The sequence below is a fragment of the Gasterosteus aculeatus genome, chromosome 8 (genome assembly GCF_964276395.1).
Source record: "Gasterosteus aculeatus chromosome 8, fGasAcu3.hap1.1, whole genome shotgun sequence".
Taxonomy (NCBI): Eukaryota; Metazoa; Chordata; class Actinopteri; order Perciformes; family Gasterosteidae; genus Gasterosteus; species Gasterosteus aculeatus.
Window position 1 is genome coordinate 18,611,339 of NC_135695.1, and position 20,702 is coordinate 18,632,040.

General features: G+C 47.3%; 1 protein-coding gene across 3 annotated transcripts in view; it reads right to left on the reverse strand.

Annotated features, from left to right (window-relative positions):
* Positions 1 to 13,653: 13,653 nt before the first annotated feature.
* Positions 13,654 to 20,702, reverse strand: part of sema6bb (sema domain, transmembrane domain (TM), and cytoplasmic domain, (semaphorin) 6Bb) — a 109,473-nt gene continuing 102,424 nt past the window's right edge. For all 3 annotated transcript variants that reach the window (XM_078108555.1, XM_078108553.1, XM_078108552.1), the window contains one exon: positions 13,654 to 18,704. In XM_078108555.1, the coding sequence (XP_077964681.1) occupies positions 17,803 to 18,704 (902 nt within the window). In that variant the 3' untranslated portion in view covers positions 13,654 to 17,802. The remainder of the gene's footprint in view (positions 18,705 to 20,702) is intronic.

Consider the following 20,702-nt stretch of genomic DNA (forward strand, 5'->3'; position numbering starts at 1 on the left):
AACCAGCATCCGTGTGCCAAACGTGCTTTTTTCCTTTCAAGTACAACTTCCTCACTAATCAAACGATTATGGGGCGCCGTTTGTAAAATGTTGCACGTTCTAAAATCCTGCGCAGTTTTGGTACATTTGGCATTATTATATGAAGAAAAAAGCACAACAATATTCATACATTAATTTTTCAAACATTTAGAGAGAAATTCATGTAAATTTATGCAATAACTTTTCCAAGGATAATGTTTGGCAGTAACACAAAGTTGTTAAATAATTTAAATGTTAAATGTAAATGTAAATATAAATGTTGAATGTTAAATGTTAATGTTAAATGTAAATGTAAACGGAAGGTCGCGGTCAAATCCTCAGCGATGGTCCGGTCCAGTCAAGGGGGGGTTGCGCGACGATCCGCACCCGTGCACCCCCATCCCGCATGACGTCAATGTGGATAGTATGTGGCCCCCTACCTAAAATGAGTTTGACACCCTGTTTTATAACAAGAGCTAATGCATTTGGACTTGCCAGCTTGTCTTGCTGCGGCGTAAATTATCGTAAATATTGCAATGTTGAGTCGTCAAGTCTGACATGTAGAGTTAACATTTAACATTTAGATTTAACAATTAGATTTACATTCAACATTTAGATTTACATTTAGATTGAACATTTAGATATAACATTTAACATTTACATTTAACATTTATATTTACATTCAACATTTATATTTACATTTAACATTTAAATTATTTAACAACGATGATAATGCTAAATGTACCAAAACTGCGTAGAATTTTTTAACGTTTTAGAATGTGTTAATGTGTGTACCAAATGTCATTATAAAAAACTGCTTAAGTATATGCAGCTCACCAATGGCCTCTACGTTTTATACTTGTGGCCAGGAGAACTGGCTGTGACAGACAATTTGCGAGCCGGAGTGCCCTTCATCTCACTTTTGACTCAGGTATTTGTCCTTTCTCAGCAGCTGCTCACACTAGAGATGGCTGAATTTACTGCCCATCTGGTACACGTTAGCTTCACATGCTGTTTGTTTAGTCTTGACGGGCAATAACTCAATGATAGGCATCCAATTAAAGGTGACATTTACCGTGGGGAGTCTGTCCGTGCTGCTTCCGCACACAGTGCCTGCCCCCTTGTCTGTCGATGGCGCTCTGCCTCCATCAGATGATATCGCATCCGACAGTCGTGACAGGAGGAAGCGACCACGGGCATTTTGCAGAGTTGTGACGGGGTTCTGATAAAAGAATAGAGGACCTAAAGATACGTTTGGACAGCCTAATAGATAATACAGGGATCCAGAAAAGATTATGGCAGAGATTACGTCTGTATGCCAGCATAGTGGGACTGAAAGTTCATCTTCTGATGATGAAACTGATCCAGGCTCGGATCAGATCGCGTTTTTGCTGCAGTCCATGGGGGGCACGTCTCTACGCGCAAGTCCCTTCATTTCCAGTTACCTTTGGATAACTAGTCAGCTGAGAAGATCCAAAGGCATTTGTGTGGCTTCTGTCTGTTAGGTTACAAGGTACAACACGTGCCAAGAGTACGGTGGCCCTGAAGTGCAAAACACAACGGCAAGAAGGAAAACAAAACGAAATCAACTTCTTACGGAAAGGGTAGGGCCTTATAGCAGATAGTAGAGGACGGACCCTTCTGATTGGACAGATGGACTGTCTGTCTTTTAACCCTCTTAATTCGAAGCCTTTCGCCGGCGAGGGAAAGTGACATGGAGGATTCAAATTACGGTGACTCCTTAACCACCCTTTCCGTAATTTTCGACATCTCTTCCTCTTCAAAAAAACATATAAAATATCTAAATGACTCCCAAGAGACACGAAATACGAGAGAGACACAAAGAGACCACAAAAAGACGCACAACATCCACAAAGGGATGGCCATTGACAACCGGGAGACGCAAAGCGACTACAGAGATGCATTCTATCAAAAAGTGATGCAAAAAGAGAACATAGAGCTTAAAGAATTGTAACAGCTGCAAAGAGACACAAAACAATCCCTTAGAGACACATTATGAACCAGCCTTTGGTCACATGACATTTATACAAGTATTCAAGTAAGGAAACACAATCCTCCTCATCGGTCACTGTTGCTTTTCATGTGTTTTATGAAAGCAACAGCTTACCAAACCACTTTACCAAGGCCTGCATCGGTTCCAACATCAATAAGGAGAGAGAGATCGATAGAGAATGCATCAGTGTAGTGTGATTTTGTGTGCGTACCTTTAACCGATGCTGTGGATCCACCAGCCTGACATGGTGCGTGTGCTTCATGGAGCCATTTTAATTCTTAGAAATTACATATCCACCACACATTTTAGCATAGGATTAGAAATAAAAATGTCTTATATTTGCTGAAAACAAAAACAAAGAGGCAATAAAGAGAAATGGAATAAAAGCCGATGTCCCAACAATCTGAAGATGATACTGAAAGCAGATCTGCCGTTTCCAACACTCGCATCCATGACAACGGCTGCCGACTGGGCCCCCGACGCCTTGGCTTGCCTGCAGTGAATCATCTACCTTGAAAAGTGTGGTAACACCCACAAATGTACACATATGTGCACGCAAAAGCTGGCGCGCACATACACAGACGCATTATTCTCCTTCCAGGACGGATTGGCTCTCACAGCTTGTTTAACACCGACAGGAAAAAGGATTGTTTTTCAACTGGCTGACCTGAGTTCGAAGTGGACTTGTAGTTCAACCATGAGAGCGGTTGACAAACCTCTGTGATCAATGACCTCCTTGATTACTGGTTTTTGGAGCCACACCTGGAAACTGTCATGTGACATAATCCATGGCCTACCTGCACGTCTCCGTGTAAAAGATTCATTTTGTTGCGGCCGGCCGCTCCGGATGAGGGGACGGGGACGATCAGGGACAGACGTTGACACCTTTGTTAAGGAAGCAGCCGAAGGAGGAGCGCGCACAATCCAGCGATGTGTTTCCTTTGAATTCAAAATGGCCGACGTGTGTTTTCGGTTTCAAACTTGACACTTGAGAAGTCTTAAATTAAAATATTTTTTTTAAATCTTTGACATGGAGACTGACTACAGAAGAACGACTTCATTTATTAAATAATCCATAATCAGAGAGAATCCAATTCCCTTGAAGGCATTTTTTTCCCTTTGAGCTAAATTCGAACGCCCTCCAACAACTTCGATAGTTCAAAGCATATTTATAAGTCACGTAATGAGAAGGCAGATTGTATGAACCAGATGCCCTGACTGAGAGTTGTTAACATTTTTGAAAAGGTGTGTAAGGAGTTATTACGTGATTAGCTGGCTAGTTACCCCAGTAACTCTACCTTAAGTTGGATCACATGCTGCATTGTTTCTTGTCAACCAGGTAGAGAATTAGAAGCATGCAAATGACAATTATTGTGGAGATGTAATTACAGAGCACGACTGGTGGCTGAAACCCGGGAGCGGCCCAAAATAATGTCAGTGTTGATCAGAATCACATCCAGACCAGGGAGTCCAAACGCTATTTAACTACAGTGTTTTACATTTTAAAGGATTTTAAAGTAAATCAAATGGCATTTATCACACATGCCAAAAAACAATCAAATAATGAATAAATCTTTCGACGTTAAAAGTATTTATTTTACACACAGATGGACAGACGCACAGAACGCTTTGTCCCAAATTTCCATTTTCACCGTTTAAAGGAGAATTAAGAAGATGGCCGGCGCCATGCTGTTGAGGATTTGCTTGTCGCTGATGAATCAGCGCGATAGGCCATGTGCTCTGACCCACTTACCAACACATGACCCACGTAAACATGAAGCCACATAGGCTGCACACGCCTAACAACCAGAACACAGCCGCCTCCCGCCGCCGATCAACGCCACAATCTAAGATCTCTTCCCAGCTTGTTGTCACTCGTGTCTCCTTCCATCTGTTCTCAACCACGTAAGAATTTACATAAAGATTCAACCCCCGCCGCCAGATATAAGAGTCCTAGTATATATGAGCTTAATAAAGCAATGACTTTCCATTATTTATTTCTCTGTAATGTTTTGCAGTGCCCACTTCTCTCTGAGCCTGGTGGCCTCCTCCTTCAGACCGTCTCATTTCTCCACCGTCCCTCGATTATGATGCACAAGCTGTAATCATCCACTTATAGTCATGCCTTTGTCTTGTTTTCAAGAAATCAATCTTTAAAAAAACAAAAATCTATTTTTAAGTTTTAGTTTACTGGCTTCGGAACAGCTGGATGTTTGGATAAAACCACCGAGACTTAACGGCCGGGTTTTTAGGTAAAATGACGGGATTTTTCTGTAACGTCTCTGTGTACGTGTGTTTGTATACGTGTTTCCGACATGTCTGCGACAAACTGAATTGTTTCTATACAATGCACCCCTAATGCCTCAATGCCCCCCCCCCCCGGATAGAAATAAACACGTCTCACTGGGCTCGCTGGGGTACAGTAGATTGTTAGATAATTTTGTTTGGTTACTCCACTTTAAAACTCAGCAGGACAGATTTGTCTTTGTTTATGTACGCCCCCCCCCGACACCCTCCTCTCTGGTTTTATTAGTCATGTGGTGGAGGATTGTTTTGAATAATAACCCACTGCAACAAAACTACAACCCGTGGTGAGGAGAAGTGCGAAGGCCCTTTGGGCTCCTTACGTAACAGACTTCAGCTCCACAGCTGCTCTCTGCACGGGATGCAAATGAGCGCCGGATGATTATAATGTGAGCATTATGATTCCGCTCATGTGTGTTTTCGGGAACTCGGGCATTAATATTCTCTCTAAGCCCGGATTAATCAATTGCAAACACGCATTTAAAGTAGCTCCCGTGACGCAACGGCTCTGGAGGCGCGCGGGCCTTCAGGGGTCGCTTCTGCCACCTCGGGCATCGCTGCCGCGCAATCTCAGTGCTTCATTTTGATCCTTGTCCCGACTCCCCCAACAGGTTTTGGAAGAGGGATCTGATGTGTGACATTTATTCAGGTCAGATCTCCAGTCTGCAAAACAAGTTAATCAGAGAATGAAGCAGCCGTGTGCCGTCTTCGGTCCTAAAGACCACTTGGATTCCTTCAGTAAAGCAAAAACTATTACTATGTGCTATTTTTTCCCCCTGATCTTGGTTGTGGGTCTTAATATACAGGGAAACAGTCATACGTCATATGTGCGTATCCATTTAAGAGGTGGGTTTGTGCCTTTAATATGAATTATACTCCTGTATGCGCAAAGAGAACACCAGAGACACTCCGAATTCACGTGTGGGCAAAAAGAGAGAAGAAAGAAGGGTGAAGATGAATACAGAGAACGAGGGGGACAGAAGCGAGGGACGTCAGGGAGACACGGGACACAGGACCGTAATTCACACACAAAGCCGGCGTATTTCACAAGAGAGAAGCATTCAATGCGCCCGTTTCCACTGTTTGAATAACGGGAGGCATCGATGTCTGTTTTGTAAGTGGCAGCTGGACCGCAGCAGCTGTGTGCGGTTCATTCGATACCAGAGATGAATCAGGGCCGACATGTGACCAATCTGTGGGTAACACCGTTATTCTGTAACTGTATGAACTGAATAAACGGCTGCACACATAACGCCAGGATTTCTTTGGATATATTCTCTATCAATTGCACTGATTGGATTCCTGGAGGGATTCTGCCATGGATTCATTACTTCCTGCTTACCAACCACCCAGTGATATTCAGAGACATCCCCAGGAGCTACAAACCAACGGTCTGATTCAGTGTAGAGACGTTAGGTGAGAGCAGAGCAGACAACTGCAGTGTTTCTAGCTGAATTGTAACATGCTGTTTGTGAGCAGTGCAGCACAGCCGAGCGTTACAGACAGACTGCACGCAACTGGGACATCTCATCTGTTGTCTGTTTGTCCGTTTGTCAAGGCAACAAAGATATTTGTGTTTTTCCCTCCACTTTCACAAACACTGTGATTGTTCCACATCTTGTGATTGCAACTTGTGATCGGTTTAGCAATCTGTGGATAGAAGAAGTAAATGGATTAAGTACAGTCAGAGGAAGATGGACGGGAGGGGGAGAGAGAGGGGGGGAGTTTGAGGTTTGCCATTTTATAAATGTGAAAAATAGTAAAAAAATAACATATAAACAGATTTCCTGTACATACAATGATTATATACGGTGGGTGGCGCTTTGTGTTACTCGATGGGTTATTGGAGAATATTGGAGTCTTACACCATCGAACACAAGGAAGCACGCATGCACACATGCTGCTGATGCATCGTCATGGAGACGGACTGTTCTCACAGGGAAGACTGGCTCTTCCTCCGCGTGTGTTAATAGGAAGTCGCTGAGATGAGGTGATCTTTTGGTTTCTCCTCTGCGCTAACTGGATGTGACTGAACAGAGGCAATCAGGAGGAAACCGTACACAGTTACACATGAATAGATTATAAAACGTCCCAGTGGCCGTGATGACGGAATCGAATCTGTTTAAAAAGGAGCATATCAACAGTAAAAGTAGCTACAAGCTGGCTATTAACAATGTTGATGTGTTATTGTCTGATTACAACCTACCAGCTAATAATCTTTGTAACCGTCACAGCGTGTGAGATGAGACTAACACATTGCTATTAGAAACCGGCACTATGCAGGATGTAAACACAGAGAGGGCCAGTCGGACCTGCTCTCTGAGTCTCACCAGGAGAGCACGTTGCTCCCGTCACCGACGACCTTTCTCATGGGGCTCTTTGTGCAACGCAGAGCAGCGATGAATGGAGACGTGAAGAGGAAGGTGACACATTATTAATGGAGACGCCACAATCTGGACCTGTTGTGCACATATTGAACAACTGCGCGCTCAGAGGACGTTTTAAACGCAGAGTGACATGCTGGCAGCTCCTTAAAAGGAAGCAATATGTAACTGTCACCCATGAGACTACATAACAATGCACCACGTAGCGAGGGCGAACACGCAGATGGTTCAAGATTGACTTAAGAACATGAACCTTGACCCTCACCTATTGCAGGTGACTATGCAAAGTCAATGCACAAGTACCTTAAACTTGAAATTCTTTTTAATAACCAGCGGGGGGCGACTCCTCTGGTTACAAAGTCAGATTGTACAGAATTCTGTGGAATAATTCAAATATTACCTGAGATTTGTTTCCTCAGTAAACATTATGAACATGGGTTTAAAATCTTCATGACTACTTTCAAATGTTCTTCACTGCAGCAGAATGTTCATCCTGTAAATGGTACGCAGGGTATCCGGGTCTTTGATAGGTAGCTGCCAGCTGTGTCTGTGCCACAATGGGTTTTTTTTCCAGTTCATGTAAGTTAATTGTAACTATTTTGGTAGCGTTGTATTTAGCTCCACCTCCTTGTGTCACTTCGGGTGTCAAATAGCCGAGCTGTCGCTTGTCCACAAACCGACGGGTGAACGTCCACGTTTTACAGGCATCGACATGGCAGTGAGATATTGTGCCGTAATGACCTTCATGAATCCGTCACATTAAACAATGTGAAGTATCCTGCATTGATTCGATTGACGTTATCTGTTCCTGTTGTCCGACTCTCGCCAGTGAGCGACGGCGTTGAGCGGTGGCCAGGTCAGAGAAAGCAGTCGGGCCGGTCTCCATTTTAGTTCGGGGAACGTGGTAAGACGAAGCACAAGATAGGACGTTTGACGGCCAATGATCTCTAAAGGCCCGGAGGAGGCTCGGCTTTCAATTAATCCAGCCGGCGTTGTGTTACGGCACACCAGCGCCACAGATAATCACCAGGAACCGGGCATGACACGCTAACACAAATATACAGCCACGGCGTGTCAGTGCACCTGCACACACACACACACACACACACACACACACACACACACACACGTCTGACTGAACACGCAGACGACACAAAGACAAGAAGAAAAAGATTCAACGAAAAGGTCAGCTGAATGCTAATAGAATCGAGCATTTTGCCGCTTTAAATTGAACGCAGAGCCCCGGCGCGAGGGTTTTAAGGGGCATGAAATCGTTGCACTTTGTTTGACTTGCAGAAAACTGGATGAGCGGACAAACAGCAATATGTCTGTTTTAACACGAAGAGGAAACAGCACAGCATGAACACCCAGAATCCACTCAAACTCCAGTCACGACTGCTCAATTTACCGCATTTGTACATCTGGCTTGGCAAAGTGCATCTGCGACATGCTGACCCCTGAACCTGGTTCCCATGGAAACGCCTGGTTGGCTCGACAACAAACAAAGCTGGACAATGGCTGAGGTAATCTCGCCATCACATAAAGCAGGAAAACACCTTTGTGTGCCGGAGGAAAGGAGAAATGAGGACAATTTACTGGAAAATGGAAAAAGAGATTGAGGGAAGAAATGTATTAAACAGGGAGGCGAAACGGGACAAAAGACACCATCAAGCAAAGAGAACTCTGCTCCACTCTGCCGATAAACTCTTTCATCAAGTTCAGCCCCACGTGTCCTGCCGCCGTGTTACACAGGCAGCACAGGCATCAGAGAAAAAACATTCAGCGTGTGTGAATGAAGAACATCAGTTAATGACATTTTGATTGAATGTGATGCCAAATAGTATCTCAATTTCTTCTGTTCTCAGTTCAAGAGTAAATGAAAATGTACTTTTTCTTCACGCCCCCGACGGGATGAAGACTATTATTTAGAAAAATAAATGGTGCAACTTAAAAATAAACCTGTTTTCTTTGGACACTGCAGTAATGTTATGATATCAGACTGTAGGGCGATGGGCCCGTTTTGCACAATGCAGTATTATCTGTCAAATACAAGTCTCTGGTGCCGCCTTACTGCCGCGGACACTTTGATATGCAAAACCTGTCGAAAGCTGCTTACTTAACTCGGGCGAAACTGCACCATGTGAGAAAATGATCAAACTACTGCTGCATCATCACGCTGCTGGAAACAAAGACAACAAGCGGCTTTGTTACGTCCCAATCGGCTTCGGTGTCTTTTGCTTCCCTTTTTAAAATTTGGAATCTATGTAGAAGAACCTTTGAGTGGTCGGCGACGCTTTAGAGGTGACGAGCGCGAATGATTTGCTCAGATAAATCCCTCGTGTGACCATAACACTGTGTGTGATGCTTTTGTTTGCTGTGCCTGAGGCCTTACACACAGCACAACTTCTCACCAGAAGGATAAACATTACTTACAGCTCACATACTGTCTGCTTTTCACGCTGAAGCACAAACCCAGAGGTGTTTGTGTTCATGAAGGTGTGTGTCGTGTCTTTCCCACACAGTTTGCACGGGGTGCAGCTGCGCTCCCTGCTGACTTGCCAATTAGACCGACACACATTTACTTACTGCACCCTGTTGATTTTCCAATTACACCTATCCAGTCACGCATGCTGCCTGACTGTAATTAGGCCTAAAGCCACAGATGTGCGTATGATGTGCGGCTGCTGCTGAGGTTTATTGCTCGTAATGCACAGCGATCAGACACCTGGACACGTTGAAAACAGACACACACACACAAAAAAAAGGAGGGACGATGTTTTTGGATGTAGAGGTTTTGTTTGCAGAGCCCTGCACGGCTTCCACTCCTCCAAACAGGCAGGGTTTCTTTTTTCCGGTGACACATGAGTAGTGAATTAAACATGTGGTCGCTCTCTTTGTGAAGGGAACTAAAGTGGCGTCCTTACTTACCTTGTGTATCTCTATGCTTTGTGCACGGATAATGAACAAGTTAACACATAACATTGTAAAGGAACAGGACCTCGAGCATTACCTCTGCTTCCACAGACTCCCCTCTAAAGCACCAGATCACCTCCGAATATACATCAAAAAGGAGAATTACATCATGGGCAATATGAGGTGTACTTCCGTGGAAGCTTTGCAGTGTGTCCACTTGGGGGCTCTCTGCTCCCACTGAGTGCCAAATCCCATTTTATTTTAAGGTAGTGTCCATTACCACATCTCCACTGAACTTCCCCTTCATCTCTCCCCTTTGCACACATGCAGCTCTTGTTTCATTACCTCACTTTAATGCCGTGCGTCTCTCGGCTCACATTATTAAATTTCCTTTCGCATTTTGTTTAAAATATCAAAACTATTCCGGTGATAAATAGGAAACGTGCTTCGGATTAAACTGATCGTATCTCTCTTCGAGACAAATGGGAATAAACGCTGGAGGAGACTAAATAATCGAATGTTCTCTTGCGGACCTGAGTGGTCGTGTAGTTAAGTGGATTGCATCGCCCCCTAGTGGTCACTGTTTGTTATCGCAAAGCACAATGTGAAGATAACACCAAACACACACATGGATATATAATGCTTATATATTTATGTATTTACATATATAATCTTTTTTTGATTATAATTTAAGCATCCCTGCATTGATGAATCACACACGCAAGAGTTAACATCACGACCTTTGACCAATGTCTGCATGACCCAATGTCAAGGCCCGGGCCGCCAGCTGCACAGGCTGCTTTTTGTTTCATTTGACCTCCGTTCGGTCACGAGTTACAAAGTTAAACAGCCGCGTTGTTTCATTGGCATCAAAGCGTGTGGGAGTTCGAAAGCTGCTCCGCTATCTTGAAAAGAACCCTTTTACTGAGAGGCCGAACACGTCTCATCCTTCACCGGGGTCTTCAAGGCCACGAGCTCAAACGCGTCGGCCTCCTGTTTGTTAAATCACAGAGCGTTTGCTGTTCACGTCCGACCAAACTGTCAGACCGGACGTTTTTTAAAAGATTTGATGATCAAATAACTTTTCCTTGTTAACTGTTAAACGCGTTTGACAATTTCAAGGTGTTTGCCGGTGGTTAAGAATTGGGTAAATAAAACAATTAATCTGTTATTAATTTGTCTGTTTGTTGTATACCAACAAACAGTACAGTAAAAAATATGTTTATTTTGTGGAAAAGCAGCTTCTGGGAGACCAAATATTGAGACGCCAGCTGGCATTAGGTGGAGCTCAGCTGTGGAGCAGGGAGTGAAATCAAGGAGAGTTCACCCACTGGCACTCTTTCAGCCTCTTCATCAATCAGATCCATCATAACGACAGCGAGTGCGTGTTTGTGTGGAGGCTGCAGGGGGGGGAGGACAGGAAGGAGGAAAAAAGATAGATAGATAGACTGATAGGTTAACGGATAGATAGACAGATGGAGACCCATATGGATGGATGGGTGGATGGACGGACTGCATAGTGTCATGCACACGCCCTCATATTTCAACACAGATCTGGTCCTGGCGTAAACAAGCTGTAAATTATCCCAAAGCGGCACAACAAGTCGCCCTAAATCTGCAGAGGAGAGAGAACACACGGCCACCGGCCTCCTTCATTCCTTGATCAATTCGGCACTGCAGCACTGAGGACCCATAAAGCATCAGCGACAGAAAGCTCCCGACAGGTCCTCTCGGTCCTCCACCACTCAACAGATGTGAAATGGGCCGATGCTCCCGGGAGAGAAGAGGCGCTGGTCCGGAGGGAGGGAGGGAGGAGGAAATGTCCAGACAGGACGGGCAAGGGACAATTTATGATTCTGATTTGCACATTTTTATTATTGTTGCACTGAAGTCTTTTGCGTTTATTAACGCTCATAGAATGTAATTCAGAGCTCTAGCGCCCTCTAATGAGGACTGGTGGTATCACACGTTAACAGAGTGCAGATATGAGCCGTTTAAGCTGCTCAGAGATTACAGAGGTAAGACTTAAATCTCTGTTTTTATAAATGTAGTTTTCCTTTGTCTTAAATGGTTTTGATTGTTGAAATTTGCTATACAAGAGAACACACTCATTCAAATCTACTCGAGTCATTTAAAGGTCTTATTACAGGTAAAAGTAGGTCACTGACTGCATTACACTTTAGAACCGTGGGAGGTTCATTTATATAATATTATTGTTAAATGAAATAGTAGGCTACACAATATATTGCATCAAATGTCAGCTAATGCACAAATGGAACTACACTATGTTATTACACTGCAGCCTGCGCAAACAACTGCGATTAATTATGAACAACTGGCCTAGAAAAACAGCCAGAAAGAGAGACGAGACTCTTTATTGTGGAATGAGCAGTTGAATAAAATATCGGCAAGCAGACAAGGTTAACGTGCATACGGTATAAAAACTCGGCAGAGGCTGCAGCTTCAGCAACACAACGATGTGCGCGCTCTCGCCGTTGCGTTGCTAGGCAACAGCGTGGTCGCATCGCAGTGTTTGATGACGTTCTCATCTGGAGACTTTAAGCTCGTTCAGCAGCGTGATGTTGTTGTTCTCAGTTCAATCGCTAAGCATGTTTAAACCCGTCCCCTCTGTCCCTCTGTCCCAGTACAACCCGTCCCCTCTGTCCCTCTGTCCCAGTACAACCCGTCCCCTCTGTCCCTCTGTCCCAGTACAACCCCTCTACTCTGTCCCTCTGTCCCAGTACAACCCCTCTACTCTGTCCCTCTGTCCCAGTACAACCCCTCCCCTCTGTCCCAGTACAACCCGTCCCCTCTGTCCCTCTGTCCCAGTACAACCCCTCCACTCTGTCCCAGTACAACCCCTCTACTCTGTCCCTCTGTCCCAGTACAACCCGTCCCCTCTGTCCCTCTGTCCCAGTACAACCCCTCCACTTTGTCCCAGTACAACCCCTCTACTCTGTCCCTCTGTCCCAGTACAACCCCTCTACTCTGTCCCTCTGTCCCAGTACAACCCGTCCCCTCGGTCCCAGTACAACCCCTCCACTCTGTCCCTCTGTCCCAGTACAACCCGTCCCCTCTGTCCCTCTGTCCCAGTACAACCCCTCTACTCTGTCCCTCTGTCCCAGTACAACCCGTCCCCTCTGTCCCTCTGTCCCAGTACAACCCCTCCACTCTGTCCCAGTACAACCCCTCTACTCTGTCCCTCTGTCCCAGTACAACCCCTCTACTCTGTCCCTCTGTCCCAGTACAACCCGTCCCCTCGGTCCCAGTACAACCCCTCCACTCTGTCCCTCTGTCCCAGTACAACCCGTCCACTCTGTCCCTCTGTCCCAGTACAACCCGTCCCCTCGGTCCCAGTACAACCCCTCCACTCTGTCCCTCTGTCCCAGTACAACCCGTCCACTCTGTCCCTCTGTCCCAGTACAACCCGTCCCCTCTGTCCCAGTACAACCCGTCCCCTCTGTCCCTCTGTCCCAGTACAACCCCTCCACTCTGTCCCAGTACAACCCCTCCTCGGCGAGTTTCACATGTTCATAAACGACACAAATCACAACACGCGCTGGTCAATGATGTCACCTTCGAGATCAACGTCTGAGAGGTTTATTAGAATAAGAAAGTTGACATAGAGCAAAGTCTCCATGCGGAGTGACACGCACAGCTCAGGACAATGTGGAGAATGGTGAACAACTGCTGGAGTGTGTGTGTGTGTGTGTAGAGGAGGCGTGTGTACTGGGCAGTTGTGGGAGGGTGCATGCACGTGATTCGTTTAGCGTGACGACGGACAGATCTCTTTGCGAACACAAGCGCACTCACACACACACACACACACACACACTTGCATGTACTGTACAAATTCACACGTCGCTACTTCTGTACACACACACAGAGGCCGTGTGTTCATGCAGCTACTGCACTTAAATTACATGTAAGCATCAAGGTTATGTACACAGTAGGGACATGTGTTGTCATTGGACGGCGGCGGGCCCTCGAGGGCCGCGGCGGGGGGGGGGGGGGGGGGGGTCTGGGACGGGGGTCCTTCACAGTAGTGGGAGAATCCCCTTCTGCAGCTATAGAACTTCAGTCCATTCACTCTTCGTCCTCTTGCTCTCCTCTCAGGTTCAGGTCGGCGCTGCTTCCTCGCGAGAGTCTTCGGGGTTTCGTCTTCATCGTCGCCGTCGAATCCGGGCGCGCCGGAGGAATTGAAATCATACACAATAATACTCCATAATCATTTCAAACCCGAATATCTAGCACAGGAACAAACTATAGAAAAAGCAAACATGACGGAAAGGATCAGAGCCGAGTAAACACGTCCACGACTTTACGTAAAAATGCAAATGTGGATTTTGTTTTCACGCCTTGTTTTGTGCTTTTTTTTTTTAATTCGGAGCTCTCTCATGTCGGTGCTCTCGAGTGAGACGGTGGATTTAGGAATAGCCCCCATTCCTGGGCTCTCTGTGGGGCATGGACCGCGTACTGGGCGAGATGGCAGTTATTGGCTGGGGAGGGGAGTGGGAGGGGGGGGGGGGGGGGCACAACCGGATAAGCACACACAGACTGGGTCATGATGGGTGGGCATTTCTTCTGTGTGTGTGTGTGTGTGTGTGTGTGTGTGTGTGTTGATACGTGCTGTAGAGATAAAGAGGGAGAATGTGTGTGTGGAACTGGAGGCAATATGTGTCACCCAAAAAAAGAAAAACTCCAAACAAAATGATTTCAAAGGAAAGGAAAGCAATTTACCGCATAAGAGGGTTTGTAAATGTTTTATGAAATATTGTCACTTATGGATTTGATTTGGGGAATTATTTGATTTCTGTTTCTGTCACCGCCTCATTACATTAACAAGCTAACCTTTAACGGTGACAAACAGGATGAAGGTGCAGCCTGCACATAAATTGAGCTGAATTATTAGGTGTGTGTGTGTGTGTGAGCAGTGTGAGTCAGCTATAAAAAGCATTTTGAAAAAAGGAGACAAAGTGCAGCCGTTAAAAGAGGACGGATGGGAATGACACAAGTTTGTAGAGAAGAAGGAGGATGATGACTTGAATAAACAGACTCCACTTTAACGAGGCCACACTTGAGTTCCTCAGCCGCCCTGTAGTGTCGAACAAATGTAACGAAACGACCCGGTGAGTGAGGCGGCATCGCGAGCAGGACCTCCCCTACAGCGAGTGGGCGTCGGCCTATGTCAGGCCTCGTAATTCAATTGCGCCGCGGATTCGGTTCGATGGACGACGGCGTTTGCTGGTGCGCAATGCGAGCGGGGCGAGCGAGGCCGGCGGTTAGTAAACGGGGTGACGAGCCGGTCCAACGTGCGCCCCCCCCCCCCCCCAGTTCCTCCCCCCTCTCCCCCTCGTGTCTGCAGTAATCTCCTCAAGGGCTCATCGGCCCATTAGAGGGGCCTCGGAAAATATACTTTGCCTAATCAAGCATGTTTAGCGAAACACCGGAGGAGCTGCAGAGCGAGGACACGGCTGGTTGGGCGAGGCGGGTCGAGACGGAGAGGCCTCATTCACACCCGCACATGCACACGCACACACACACACACACACACACACACGCACAGACAAGCAGCACTCAGGTCACAGCAGGGCGATAAAGGGAGTCGTGGCTGGTGGACGGCTGCGTATCCTCGGTACTAATGACCTGTTTCAGGGCGGAATGTGTAAAGAATACACTGTAGTGATGTGCTGAGGCGGTAATGCAGTAACATCATGACCTCCTCCTCTGTCCTTGCTTTCATAAATCTCTTTCACTGGCTTGTCTCACGCAGCAAACCTTCAGCCCCGGCTGCGTGTTTGTCTTTTGCCTTCTAACGCTCGGCGCTGAACCTTAGTGCTGTTTTAGTAAAATGCGTCCGCGGGGCCGAGGAGTGAAAACCGTCAGCTGGTATTTGGTCTGACTTACAGAGTTGTTTTTACTTTTTCAGGGTTAAACAGTCCTAGGTTTAAATAGAAATTTAGACAAAATATATTTTTCAGACAAGGGTATCGTGCGACTGCTTGGGTTATAAAACCACATAATATGAGAAATATGATTTTTATAGTGAAACATGTATATATTTCACCAAGTTTAGCATCAATGAATCAATACATCTAGAAGATCTCACAGAAACTAAAGACCCTTCTATTCAGTCTGGCTCTTCGGAATGTTTCAATAATTCCAAACTTTCTAATCAAATGTAATAATCAAATAATACCCTGCACTATTATTTGTACATTCTGCTACCTTCTCATGTGTGTGTGTGTGTGTGTGTGTGTGTGTGTGTGCACTGCAGGTCTATCAAAGCACAGCCCGGCTTTCCCGTTTCAGTCCTACTTCTTTGTGTACAGTCGTGGTTTCCGAAAGGCTTTTCCGAATGTCGAGCAAAGGGTTGCAGAAAAACATTGATGGCTCAATAGAGAAAGAACCAGGGGGTGGAATAAAAGATGAAGGGTGAGAACGAAAGCACAAGTGATCAAAGCAGTTTTTGGCACTCAATGTGAGTAACGCACTCGAACCCAAACGGACTCACACACACACACACACACACACAGCAGCCGACGGTTACAAAACGCAGCCGCCTCTAACGCACCACGACCAGGATGAACCATTTGAACATTTGAATCAGAAACAGAAAAAAAACAACAACAACCGGATAAACATCAAAAGACCAGACGGCGGACCGAAAGAGTAACTCCACACCCGGGGCGACATTTGCCCGTCTGTTCTCTCTTCCCGCCGCTTTTGCCGTCGCCAAACAACCCTGAGGCGAAGCCACGGGGGACGACCATTGTGACGGCGAGCGGGGCCTCGTCCGGGGCGGGCCGGGGGAGGTGTCCCGCTCCCGGGGCGGGTACGTCTCACATGACGCGGTGGAGCCGCCGTCCTCTTCATTGATATTCTGCAGGGCCGGGGCGGGGGGGGAAGGGGGGGGGCCTGAGTCTTTAACGGCTATTCGCCGCCCCGCGGTCTCCTCCCGCTTCTGGGGCACAAAAGGAGGCTCAGTGTCGCGGCAGAGGAGGCTGAATGGAGCGGGGGAGAAGGGGGGGTGGGGAGGGGGGGGCTCACACAGCCCCCCGTCAGACAGCCTCAGCTCACGTTCCCTCCTTCCAATGGACGGCGGAGCCCGCGGGGGCCCTCGGGTCAGTTCAGTAGGGCCCGGGCGTACTGAGAGCCAGCGAGGGAAGAATGGAGGGGAGATACTGTTCCTTGTCCCGGGGGGGGGGGGGGGGGGGCGTCTCTTCCTGACAGCTCTAAACATCACTTTGCTCCGCTGAGAAAACGGTCGCGTTATAAAACATCGAATTAAATAGTCTTTGTCTTCGTCCTTACATGTCTCATTATTGCTTTCCTTCACTTCGCGATGGCTCTGTCCAACGAGGTACTCAAAAATAAAAACGGGGATCTTGCCCCTCCGCTGGCCAAATGGCCGACTCTCTGATTGGTAAACACACCGAGATACATTTGTCTCTGTGCCCTAGTTTATAAAAATAAAATAATAATGTTAACGCCAACCTCCTCCGTACAGAAATGTCCTCACATAGTTTCACAGTTGAGACGGGACACTGGTTGGGGTTGTCGTGGCCACAAACACACGCACACGCACACACACACTCAGACACACACACACTGCATGATTCATTGAGTCTCTGCCCTCTGGCGCGGCTACGATGGTTTTAGTCTCCTCTGAAATCCAAAGTAAAGTACATTGTTGTCTGCTGGAAAACAAAAACAAAAGCCGAAACAAAAACTTGCACTCAAAGAAGATCCAGGGTGTCAAAACAAGATGGTGGAGGGAGACCTTTCACATTTGGCGCTGCAAGGGACATGGTCTTCTTTTTTTTCTTCTTTTTTTTTTTTTAAATCTCCACACTGTACTTTTAGAAGATTCCCTTTCCTGGGCACCCCTCTCTTTAGCTTACTGTTCGCCCGGCGGTGCCAAAGTCAAGCTCCCGCGGGCCGTACCGCTTACAGAGCAGAGGGGTGCACCTCCGACTCCGAGCAGGAGACGCGAGGAGAGTTTGCTCCTCTTTTTCAACTGTCTCTTGGTCTCTCTCTTCGGTCAGCTGAATGACGTCAGGACATTGAATGACGGTGAGAGAGGACAGACGGGGAAAGGTGGGACCGGGACGGTGAGTCTGAGGGGTCGTTCATTCCAGTCTGAGAGAAGTGCTCCCGCACGTTGCCTCACTGGCCACTGGGGGCGCGCTCTCCCATGTTCTTGCCCAGCAGATGGCTGAAGTCAGCCAGTTCTCCCAGCCCCCGCGGCCCGTGCACATCTGGCCTGATGAGGCCCGGCCGCTGGGAGTGATAGGGCGCTCCGTTGTTGCTGTTGAAGTTGAGCGCCTCGTGACTCCAGCGAGGCTCCCCGTAGTCCATGTGGGGCGTGGGGGCGGACACCACCCTCCGTCGGTCGGGGGAGTCCTGCGGCGTGGCCGGGTAGATGTACTCTCCCGCCGAGTTCCTCAGGGCGCCGCTGGGGCGACCGCCGCCGTGCTCGCCTCGCTGGGTGGCCAGGATCAGGTAGCGCTGGCGCTCCGCGTGCGGGGGCAGCAGCACCTCCCCCTGGTCCTCTATCCGGACCATCCCCCCACCGCCTCCGTGCAGGAACTTGGAGCTCAGGTAGATGACCGAGTTGTTGGGGCATGGCGTCCCCACGGCGGTGAGGAAGGTCTGGCTCTGGTCCCAGTCGGAGTCGGGGAGACGCAGGGACCGCTTCTGCTGCAGCGGCGTCTGCTCCGGCGTGGGCAGCAAACCCGGGTCCATCTCCACTTTGGGCCAGACGTTGGGCACCACGAAGGGGTTGTCCGCCTGCGAGCGCCGCCGGTCGCCGCCGCTGGTTCTCGTCACGCTCATCACCGACCCGCCTTGGCCCTGCCCCAGCATGCTCTGCTCCTTGTCACCCTTGCGGCGGGCGCCGCCGGCCCCCGGGCCCCGAGGGTGGCGGTGGCGGTGACTCATGATCCAGCAGACGGTGAGGCCGGAGAGGACGGCTCCCGTGGCGAAGGCCGAAACGGCGGACACCACCAGCAGGTTCACGGACACCAGACCGTCCGGCTCCTCGATGAAACTCTCTTGGAGCAGCAATCCTACGCGGGGAGAAAAACAATCGCAGAGATAAGTCAACCGGGGGAAATAGAATCGATACCTCCTGTATTAAACATGTGGGAGTTAACGAACAGCAAGACAAAAGGGCCCATTTTCTCTCTCCCCCGCTGCGGGTGGGAATGGTCGTATGCTTGCAGCCGAGGTGCAATTGCCTTGATTACGTAAAGTGGATGGTGACTTTAATAGCTGTAATAACTGGCGTCCTGATTGAGAATAGCTCTCAACCCTGACGTGTTTCACAACACCGGCTTCACAGGGAGAGATGCCAAGTCGGGCATTAATGGTGAGTAATAATTCCAAGGTTTCAAATGACACACACGAGTTTGTGTTGCTTGGACTACTTGTGACTCCACTGTAAAAACATATAATTACCTATTGAGCTTAAAGAAAACATCTTTCTTTTCACTCAAAGCGAGTGAAGGCAGTAACATTGAGGGATATTTCCCGCCTCTCTGTGCTTTTCGAAAGCTGAACATGAGATAAAAAAAAAATCAGCAGACAACATCATGAATCTATTTCTTTTATATATATAAAAAAAATGATGAACTTCCTCAGAGGGAACTTTTAATGAATAATTGAGGATCTGAGTGCAGCTGAACCACGGCCCCGGCTGCCACAGATCAATTAGGAAAATGCCAGAAAGAAAAGTTGTTCTTTCCAGCGTGAGCTCCTGAGACCAACACCAGCAAATACAACGGAACAGGGAATTCGATTGAAAAGCAGATTGGAGAAGAACAGAGGAAGGAAAGGGAGGGCGTTCCAGAGGGAGAGAGAGAGAGAGAGAGAGAGAGGGAGAAGTTGCCCAAAGCGAACTGGAACATTTGCGGCCTTAAACAAACATAATAATAGATGTTAAATCATGGCAGGGATAGAGGCAGCGGAAGGACGGTCTGCACAGGGACAGTGAAATAAATGGACGTCATTAATAGACATCGGGAGCCACTTACTCACCACCGGGACGGAGAGCGGAAGACGGAATGAACGTACAGAGAACAGCAGCGTCCTTTTAAACAAACATACTCTAACGCTCTGACAAATTCATTTTTAATGGGAACAAATGAAGCTGGTTGTGGTGCAAATACACCAACACGAGGCCGCCTGGTGGGTAATTAATGCGCCTGTGGCTCGGTAAACTACAGCGTTATTCCACACATTGACATTGAGCCGGGGGAACGGCAGATACATTCAAAGGAGTTTACCAAAAACACAAAAATAAAGTAAAATCTGTACTCGTCTTTACCCAGAAAGTAATCGCTCAATTTTAAATGAATTTTTTTGAGGTTTATGCACCGATTAAGCTCGTCCCAAACGCTTCGAGCCAAAAAGCTGGTTAAAATAAATACATCAATTACACGCTGGAAACCGCTTTGGCAGGAAAAGGTTCCAAATGAAAAAGAAGCACATTCATTTCTCCTGGAGGTCGTGACTGAAGCGCGGTGCTAAACGAACTGCAAGACGCCATCTGCCCATCGGGACTCTAACTAACATTCACACACCGCGGCTACGGGAGCCACCTGGGGTCAAGACCCCGGGATCGAACCACCCATCCTTCGATTGAAGGGGCGACCGTGCTCTGCAATGTGCAAACAGAAAGAGAATCAGCAGGCTAACACGCGCACAATGGTTATTATTAAGGCAGCAGGTAATATTTGGGCGTTTAGGATACCAATATTTCTATCTTTGTACAACACATAAAGCAGCTGGAGCTGATGGGACATCATTAGTTTTACAGATATTTGGTCATAAATCAAAAGCAGTGGAGGAATTACATGTTTTACCTGAACGATGGTGGTTCTCAATAGAAAAGGATCACCAGTTTGTAGAATTCATTCTGAGTCAATAGTTGTTCTAAACTAAAAATCCCAAATATCGAACCAGATCACCAAACTCAGCAGCATTTTGTCAAACAGAAATAAATTAAAAAAGTTCCCTATAAGCTGTATAACCAGCTGCATCGCACTAACAAATAGCCAGATTTA